At 41.0% G+C, this 10334-nt stretch overlaps 1 protein-coding gene across 10 annotated transcripts in view; it reads left to right on the plus strand.

Moving 5' to 3' along the window:
• pleca (plectin a) overlaps positions 1 to 8323 on the plus strand; it is a 98186-nt gene extending 89863 nt beyond the window's left edge. For all 10 annotated transcript variants that reach the window (XM_006794412.3, XM_006794413.3, XM_035909359.2 and 7 more), the window contains 2 exons: positions 496 to 7440; positions 7533 to 8323. In XM_006794412.3, coding sequence (XP_006794475.2) covers positions 496 to 6693 — 6198 coding nt within the window. In that variant the 3' untranslated portion in view covers positions 6694 to 7440; positions 7533 to 8323. The remainder of the gene's footprint in view (positions 1 to 495; positions 7441 to 7532) is intronic.
• The last annotated feature ends 2011 nt before the right edge of the window (positions 8324 to 10334 follow it).

Here is a 10334-nt window from a genome sequence, read left to right on the forward strand (position 1 = left end):
TTAGCATGCTTAAATACATTACAGAAAGATATGGTAGCAGTACAATATATGTGTGTGTATGTATGTATGTATGTATATGGTTCAATTTATATAATTGCAGAGTGTTTAACAACAGGAGCCACTGATGTTCTAGCTGCTAAATATAAAGCAAAAGCCTGGCAACAGTTAGCTTAGCATGCTAGCTGTTGTTTGGTCAGGAGCAATGCATTTTCTCATTGTCACTATCTTAACTAAATTATATTTAATATGTTATGTAATTTTTTTTAAGGGGCTGAATTTTGTTTTTATTGGGCAAAGCTAGATTAGCAGTACCCAGTCTAGCTAAATTAACTAACTGCTAACTGTAGCTTCATAGAGACATGAAAGTGTTATTGATATTTTAAATATATAGATATACTGAGTTATTTCTTCAAATATCTAAGATGCATTTATTGATGAGTGATATTTCACTAACAGTTTACTGCCGTTTTAAAAAATATATATTTTTCTTAACAGATGGAAAATGCCCAACAAGCACAAATTGAACAGCAGAAAGCCATACTTCAGCAGTCTTTCCTCACTGAGAAGGAGGTGCTGTTGAAAAGAGAAAAGGCTGTTGAAGATGAGAAAAAGAAGCTTGAAAAGCAGTTTGGGGACGAAGTTAACAAGGCCAAGACTCTTAAAGATGAACAAGAACGTCAGCGTAAGCTAATGGACGAGGAAAAGAAGAAACTTCAGGCCATTATGGATGAAGCTGTAAAGAAACAAAAGGAGGCTGAAGCAGAGATGAAAAACAGAGAGAGAGAATTGGACATGCTAGAAAAGAAAAGAATTGAACAAGAAAAACTTTTGGAAGAGGAGAACAAAAAGCTCAGAGAGAGACTTCAGAATCTTGAGGTTGCTTCAAAGCAGGGTTCATCAACAACAAAGGAAATTGAAGTTCAGACCGATGAGGTCCCAGAGGAACAGCTAGTTGCTATGACAATGGTAGAAACAACAAAGAAAGTTTTCAATGGCTCTGTTGAGGATGGGCTGAAGAAAGATGGAGAATCAATGTTGGCATTTGACGGAATAAGAGAGAAGGTTCCTGCTGAAAGGCTTCATGAAGTTGGTGTCTTGACCAAGAAGGAATTTGATAAATTGAAAAAGGGCAAAGTTTCTGTACAAGAACTCGGAAAAACAGAGAAGCTAAAACCATATCTTAAGGGAGAGAGCTGTGTTGGAGGCGTCCTGACTCCTTCCAAAGAAAAAATGAGTATCTATCAGGCCATGACAGAGAAGAAGATTACTCCAAACACTGCTACAATGCTCCTGGAAGCTCAAGCAGCGTCAGGCTTCATTGTTGATCCAGTGAAAAACAAGCTTCTCTCTGTAGATGAAGCTGTTAAGGAGGAGTTAATTGGCCCTGAACTTCATGACAAGATGCTGTCTGCAGAGCGGGCAGCCACTGGTTTTAAAGATCCTTTTACTGGAGCCAAAATCTCTCTTTTTGAGGCCATGAAGAAGGGACTTATTGAGAAGGAGCAGGCCACCAAATTCCTAGATGTACAGCTTGCAACTGGTGGCATTATTGACCCCATCAACAGCCACAGAGTTCCCCTTCAAACAGCCTACAAGCAGGGTCAGTTTGATGCAGATATCAACAAAAAACTCAGCGATCCCAGCGATGACTGCAAGTTATTCATTGACCCAAGCACACAGGAGCAACTCACTTATAAACAGCTACTGGAAAAATGCACCAAGGATGCAGAGACTGGCCTGCTGATATTACCAGTGACAGAGAAAGCAGCTCAAACAGAGAGAACATACACAGATGTGGAGACTAAAGACATATTCAGTAAATCAAACATTGATGTTCCTTTTGGAAAGTTCAAAGGAAAAACTGTCACCATTTGGGAAGTCATAAATTCAGAATACTTCACAGAAGAACAAAGAAGAGAGCTGATCCGACAGTACAAGACTGGCAAGATCACAGTGGAAAAGATCATCAAAATTGTCATCACTGTTGTGGAAGACAAGGAGAAGAACAAGGAAAATGTGTTCAATGGCTTGAGGGCTCCAGTCTCTGCCAATGAACTGCTAGAGTCCAAGGTTATAAACAAAGATGTGTTCAACAAGTTGAGTAATGGAAAGATAACAATTAAAGAGATCTCTGAGATGGATCCTGTGAAGAAGGCACTGAATGGGACGCCCAGCATTGCTGGACTGTTCTATGAACCAACCAAGGAGAAAATGTCTTTCTATCAAGCTATGAAAAAAGAATTACTTTCTCCAGAGACGGCCTTTAATCTTCTTGAAGCTCAAGCAGCAACAGGGTTTATAATTGATCCTGTAAAAAATGAAAGAGTCCCCGTTGATGAAGCTGTTAAGTCAAGTCTTGTTGGCCCAGAGCTGCATGAGCGTCTTCTGTCAGCAGAGAGAGCTATCAGTGGCTACAGAGATCCATACACAGGAAAAAATGTATCTCTATTTGAAGCCATGAATAAAGGCCTTATCAAGAGAGAACATGGCATCCGTCTGCTAGAAGCACAACTTTCAACAGGTGGAATTATTGACCCCATTAAAAGCTATCGCATCCCACATGAAATTGCCTGCAAGCGTGGGTATTTTGACGAGGAAATCGCCAAGACCTTGAACACAAACACGGACGAGACAAAGGTCTTCTGTGATCCCAACTCACAAGAGGATGCAAGTTATGCTCAGCTCTTGAATAAATGTGTCATAGACAAAGAAACTGGACTTCCATTGCTCTCTCTCTCAAAGAAGGCTCCAAAGCCAAAGGAAGACAAACAGATTACAGAAGCTAAAACAAAGGAAGCTTTGAACCAAGCCACCATGGAACTGGAGTATGGACCTTTCAAAGGGAGGAAAGTCACAATCTGGGAAATCATACACTCTGAATACATCACTGAGGAACAAAGGATAGAACTGATTCGCCAGTACAGAATGGGTTATGTGACAATTGAAAAGCTGATAAAGATTGTGATAACAATGGTTGATGAAAAAGAAGACAAAACAAAAGAAGAGGCCTGCTTTGAAGGCTTAAGGGCTCCAGTCACTGCCAGTTCATTACTTGATTCCAACATCATTGATAAGGCTACATTTGAGCAACTCCAAAATGGTAAAAAGACACCCAAAGAAGTCAGTGAAACTGATAAAGTCAGGAAGTACCTGCGGGGCACAGACCGCATTGATGGTATCACAATGGGAGATTCAGATGAAAAGTTAAGCATCTATCAAGCAATAAAAAAAGGTATTTTGCAACAGAGCACTGGGCTCACATTACTTGAGGCCCAAGCAGGAACTGGTTTCATAACCGATCCGGTCAAAAACCTGAAATACTCTGTAGATGATGCTGTGAAAGCTGGAGTCGTTGGTCCAGAGCTTCACGAGAAACTCCTCTCAGCAGAAAAAGCAGTGACAGGATACAAAGATCCATATACAGGCAATACAATTTCTCTGTTGCAAGCCATGAAGAAAGAGCTTGTACTGAGGGAGCATGCTATTCCTCTTCTTGAAGCCCAGTTTGCCACTGGAGGGATAATTGATCCAGTTAGCAGCCATCGTGTTCCCAATGATGTGGCCATTCAGCGTGGCTACTTCAGCAAACAAATGGCTAAATCTTTCAGTGAACCCACAGGTGATGTTAAGGGCTTCACTAATCCCAACACCAATGGAAACGTGACCTACAAGGAGCTGCTGGAGAAATGCAAAAGAGATCCCAACGCTGGTCTGTGCTACCTCCCCCTGTCAAAGGTTGAATCTCCGGCTCCTGTTGAGAAGTCTTACCAGTACTCAGAGGAGCAAGCCCAAACAGATCTAGCTAATACTCAAATTGACATCCCACTCAAGAGTTTTGCAGGAAAGAGCATGACCATTTGGGAAGTCATGAACTCAAATTTTCTTCCAGCAGAAGAGAGGCGCCGCCTCATGGAGCAGTATCGCTTGGGACAAATCACAAGAGAAAGAATGCTAATTCTCATCATTGAAATAATTGAACAAAGGGAGACACTAAAGTCTGAGCAGAGCATGTCATGTGATGTAATCAGAAGAAGGGTTACGATTGATGAGCTGTACAATGCCCGAATTATTGACTTGCACACATACAACCTTCTGAAACAAGAAAAGATGAATATTCGGGAAGTAATGGAAATGCCAACAGTAAAGCAGTACCTCTTTGGCACTGGTTGTATTGCTGGAATTATGTCAGACAGTCCTCCCAAGATCAGCATTTACCAGGCTATGAAGAATGGAAAGATTAAGCCCGAAGTTGCTTTGAATCTCCTTGAGGCCCAAGCTGCGACTGGATTCATGATTGATCCAGTTAAAGACGAACTTCTAACAGTTGATGAAGCTGTACGTAAGGGGCTTGTAGGTCCTGAACTCCATGATAAACTTCTCTCTGCTGAGAGAGCAGTTACAGGTTACAAGGATCCATACACTGGAAAAGTGATTTCTCTCTTTCAGGCAATGAAAAAAGACCTCATATCTGAGGATTATGCCTTAAGGCTTTTGGAGGCCCAGAATGCCACTGGAGGACTGATGGATCCTGAATACTACTTCCATCTCCCCATAGATGTTGCCATGCAGCGTGGATACATCAACAAGGAGACACTTGAGAGAATAACTGAGCCTACTGCGGATGTGCGAGGTTATACTGATCCAACAACAGATGAGAAACAGTCCTATGCTCAGCTGCTGAAAAGATGCAGAGTGGATAAAGAAAGTGGTTTGCGGCTGCTTTCACTGGCAGACAGAAGGCTTCTCTTTAGGGGTCTCAGAAAACAAATCACTGTGGATGAGCTGCTCCGCTCACAGATTATCAACCAAAAGACATACAGTGATCTCACTGAGGGGATCATCACAGTGGAGGAGGTCAGCAGGGATGTGAAGAAGTACCTTGAGGGGACCAGCTGTATTGCTGGTGTGTTTGTAGAATCAGGCAAAGACCGTCTATCAATTTACCAAGCGATGAAGAAAAACATGATCAGACCAGGGACTGCCTTTGAGCTTCTTGAGGCTCAAGCTGCCACAGGTTATGTAATTGATCCAATTAAGAACCTAAAACTAAATGTCAATGAAGCTGTTAAAATGGGTGTTGTTGGCCCAGAGTTTAAAGACAAACTCCTCTCAGCTGAGCGAGCTGTGACAGGCTACAAAGACCCTTATTCTGGCAAGGTTATCTCTCTTTTCCAGGCAATGAAAAAGGGACTCATTCTGAAAGACCATGGCATTCGTCTGCTGGAGGCTCAGATCGCTACTGGTGGAATAATTGATCCACAAGAGAGTCTCCGATTGCCAGTAGAAACAGCCTATGAACGTGGCCTCTTTGATGAAGAAATGAATGGTATCCTCACTGACCCTTCTGATGACACAAAGGGCTTCTTTGACCCCAACACTGAGGAAAACCTCACCTACCTGCAGCTGATGGAGAGATGTATGATAGACCCAGAGACTGGCCTTGCTCTTCTGCTACTGAAAGAAAAGAAGCGTGAGAGAAAGACATCGTCCAAATCTTCTGTTCGCAAACGAAGGGTTGTCATCGTCGATCCAGAGTCTGGCAAAGAGATGTCTGTGTATGAAGCGTATCAGAAAGGACTTATTGACCACCAGACTTATCTAGAACTTGCAGAGCAGGAGTGTGAATGGGAGGAAATTACTATCACTTCATCTGACGGAGTTGTGAAATCCATGATCATTGATAGGAGGTCTGGTCGACAGTATGATATCGATGATGCAATCTCAAGGGGCTTGATTGATAAGTCGGCCCTGGATCAGTATCGATCAGGAATGCTGTCCATCACAGAATTTGCAGACATGCTGTCTGGAAATATGAGCGGAAGCAGATCGCGCTCATCCTCCTTTGGCTCCTCTTCTTCCTACCCCATGAGCCCAATACCTTCCATAAAAACACCAGCAACCACATGGACTGACCCAACAGAGGAAACTGGCCCTATAGCTGGTATTTTAGACACAGAGACATTAGAGAAGGTGTCTGTCACAGAGGCCATCCACAGAAACCTTGTTGATAATATAACAGGTCAAAGGCTGCTGGAAGGTCAGGCCTGCACAGGAGGCATCATTGACCCAAACACTGGAGAGAAATTCTCAGTTGCAGATGCAATGAATAAAGGGCTTGTGGATAAAATTATGGTGGACCGTATCAGTTTAGCTCAGAAGGCGTACAATGGATTTGAAGATCCAAGGACTAAAACCAAAATGTCAGCAGCCCAAGCTCTAAAGAAAGGCTGGCTGTACTATGAGGCCGGACAACGGTTCCTAGAGGTCCAGTATCTCACCGGTGGATTGATTGAACCGGATGCTACAGGCAGAGTCTCCATAGATGAGGCCGTGAGGAAGGGCACCTTAGATGCACGCACTGCACAGAAGTTACGAGACGTTAGTGCATATTCAAAATACCTCACGTGCCCTAAAACCAAGCTGAAGATCTCCTACAAGGATGCAATTGAAAGGAGCATGACAGAGGAGGGAACTGGTCTGCGACTACTTGAAGCCTCATCTCAGTCAAGCAAAGGCCTTTACAGTCCCTATAGCATCAGTGGGTCTGGCTCTGCTACTGGTTCGCGATCTGGATCTAGAACTGGTTCCAGGTCAGGCTCCAGAAGAGGCAGCATGGATGCTACAGGATCAAGCTTCACAACAACCTTCTCTTCTTCTTCCTACAGTTCCCCAAGCTATGGCCGCAGATACTAATCTGTAAGGGAAGGATATGCTATAAAGCCACAATGCTCACCAGATGCCTAACTCTCAGTGGAATAAAGACTACCTTTATTCTGCTCTGCATGGGGCTGTTACATAACTTTCAAACTGAATAATTTTGTTTATTGTATATGTCACATTTACATTTAGTGTTCATGCTTTCTCATCAGACTTTCTGATTATGTACTGCAAGCAGCTAGCAGACGCTCATTATTTTCAGTATCTATCACAGATGTTTCAAGTGTACATGATATTTTTTAAGTTTAACATCATAAGCGTTTACTGTTCCAAAAACACTTAAATGAAATACCGTGTTACACTGTAACCAAAAGTGTTCATGACCCTTAGCTTAAACTGTTAGAACCAAATTGGATGTAAAAACTCAAATTCCTCTACATGTGTATATTTCTGAAAATGTTATCTAAAGAAAGATAAAAAGCAACTCTGCAGAGCAGAATATTGAGTCTCCTGAGGATTAATAAAACTGCTTTAAGGATATGCCAAGCTTCAAGATCTTTTGTCTCCTGGGCAACACTGCCGTATAGACTCTACCCATATCTGAAGTCTTCTCCATTCCCATTTGTCTGTCTTACAACCTGGACTTCCAAGAGCAAGCTCCCACAAATGAAACGATAATGTAGCTTAATATGACCATTAACACCGTCAGACACTTCTGGACTTTACACATCAAACTTCAAGACCAACACAATTAAATTCCAGCCTTTCTGGACACTTTAAAAGGTAGGTAGACATATATGATTTGATTACTTACATTTTGTGATTGTGTAATTCAGGGAAGTCTAATGTTTGCGTTGAATTCTTCTGATTCACAGTTCACCTTGCTCAGATGTCTTCCAGAGACCCATGGTGTAATTTGGACTTTGACCTTCACTGTAATCAAGAATTTTATGCAACAGCACTGAAACACATTTGCGCATATAATATTTTATCAGTTTGTTTTAACAGTGGACCATTTTGAAACTTGCATCCAACCTTGAACTCATTTAAAGGCCTAAACCATGCTTTGTAAGTGCCTGCAAAATACTGTTTAACACTTTACTGGGTTGATGAGTATTAGGAGACGTTTCATGCTGTAAACTGACTGAAAAAGCAGTGCTATCCATAATTTAATAAATAGTGTGTTATCAGGTAAGCCTTTTTACAGTCTGTTCCAGTATGTCACAAATACTTCAAGTATTTTTCCCCCTTCAAAGGCAAATAATGTCTGTACAGTATACTGATGATTATACAGAGCGCAGTTGCTATAAGCCATGAGTTAGCATTTCTTTGAGAAAGACCTTTAAGCTTTGCACCAGACTCAGTATTTGTATTTTACACTACGTATAGCTGTTTTGAGTTAAATCTCCTTTGTAAACACAATGGATCTGTATCATTTTATTTTCATACTCTAAACGTGCATGAATAACTAACATTTAAAAGGTGCAAAAATGAAATCCATCTGTATCCATTAAAGCGTTTTGTTTTGTTATATTTTGAAAGGTTTGAAGGATGTATTTTACTGAGGGTCGTCAAGCCTTGTTTAAAATGGTGTATTTATAATAAAAATGGTGATGAGGAATTTTAATGTAACACCCACCCTGTGTAAATAAACAGGAAAATGAAATGTTTTCTCAAGTGTATTCATTGCAATGAAGAATATTTAGCAGTTTTCAGTCAACTATGAGCAACACATGCACTGATTAAAAATGTCGGCGCATGGTCTAATTTTTTTTTAAGTACATCAATATAGACTAGTTTACTGGGGGTTTATTAGTTTAATCCTATAATTAAACTTTATTTTTATTTGTAGTCTTTATATGACAGTGGAGAAAGTTAAACATGTCTTGCGTTGGTAAAGAGAGCTGCTGAGATCAAACAGCTCTTTTGCCCATCTCCAGTGGCTTCAATTAAAAATGACAAACTACAAGAATTTAGAAATGAAAAGCATCTTTAAAAATATTTTTCATTTTAGCATTGATGTAAATGACTGTAAAAAATGTTCAGCCTAAACGCCTAAACTGAATTGGATACACATACAAAAAGTATGTTTTCAATGTCTAAAAGCTGCCACATTATCTTGATTTTGATGAATTTAAGTAGGTGGTCAGCATGGTAAATGGCCTGTATAGCGCTTTACTCAGTCCCAAAGCGCTTTACACTACACACTGGCAATGGCAAGCTACATTGTAGCCACAGCTACAAAGTACACTGGCGCCACCGGGCCCTCTGACCACTGGTGGTTCTCAGTCGTCTAGGTCATTGTAGTCAAAGGAGCTTGCAAAGAAAAGCGTCTGGACTTCTTTAAGTTGCTTGAAGACGTTTCACCTCTCATCCGAGAAGCTTCTTAGTATCTTGCCCATGGATATTTGGCATGAGCAGCCAGGAGGCAGCCTGGGATCGAACCACCGACCTTCTGATTTGTGGCTGACCTGCTGTCAAGTTACTTGATGATGATAAGAGCTCATCTGGAGCTGGGTTAACATGAGAGGTTTACTTAATTTAATTTTTCTTCTTCTGCCGTGATTTAAATCTAAGGTTAAAAGTATGTTTGATTTAATTTTCCTCATGTGTGGATTGTTTTGTCAGAGGCACGTTTGATGTCCTTCAGCTACAGCTTAACTTTTCTGTGATGTAAATAAAACAAAAAACTTTAGTTACAACAAAAATAAATGAGGGAGTTGTTAATAAGTAGCAGGAAAAGAGCTATTCAGATCTAAAAAATATAGATCTGTCGCGTTCCCATTTTTTGAGCTGGGGGTAGATTTGCCAGATCACGGTAAGGTTGAGGGATTTCAGGACTTTGGGTCTGTTCAAGGGCGTAGATTTGGCATGGACGGAAGGGACGTGTCCCCACCGATATCCAGCGATTATTGAATTGTCCCCACCAATAATTTGATCTCTGCGAGTAAAGAAAAACAAACCCGATAGAAAGAAAAAACGATCTGTCAACGTCTCATTCAGCGAGCGGTGCAGAAAGAGTTAAATTACGTTCTCTACTGGAGTCTACGTCATGTGACAAATCTGGCTAATGTGATTGGCTGTGCCTTTCAGGGAGCTCTGTTTAGTTTTAGCAGCGGCAAATCTGCGCTGCGAGGAGGAGAGGAGGACGGCAGCAAAACGGAAGATCCTGGATATAAGAAAGTATTTTTCAAAGAAACCTGTAAGTCGCTTAAAGTCAAGTTCACTCATAAAATGTGTCCGTCACAATAACGTTACAGGCTATGCTAGGCTTTGGCCCACATCAGTCTAAAATTGTATGTAACCATGAATAACGTGTTTTGGAAACTAACTGCACAACATGCAGCACTATTAGTTCTCTCAGTCTCTGAGCAGCATTTCTAATTTTGATTGAAACTGTCAGAGAAAACGGCAACCTCGAGCAAGCCAGGATATTAGTTTACAGAGGCTGTTAAAATTATATATCTAACGTTAAAATGTTGGTGACACAATAATTTCATCCTAGTGGTACTGACATATTCATAGGGTTAATTTTTGAGACAAAATATCATGAGGTAGTTATGATTTTGCAAATATTCCACCTTGTAGTGCAGTTTGCACAAATTGTTTTTAAAATGCACTCACCCTACAAACATTACAGATGAGTCAAGATCTGCACAAAGTGACAGAAACACTGA

This window comes from Neolamprologus brichardi, chromosome 22 (assembly GCF_056152115.1).
Source record: "Neolamprologus brichardi isolate AB-2024 chromosome 22, ASM5615211v1, whole genome shotgun sequence".
NCBI classification, from domain to species: domain Eukaryota; kingdom Metazoa; phylum Chordata; class Actinopteri; order Cichliformes; family Cichlidae; genus Neolamprologus; species Neolamprologus brichardi.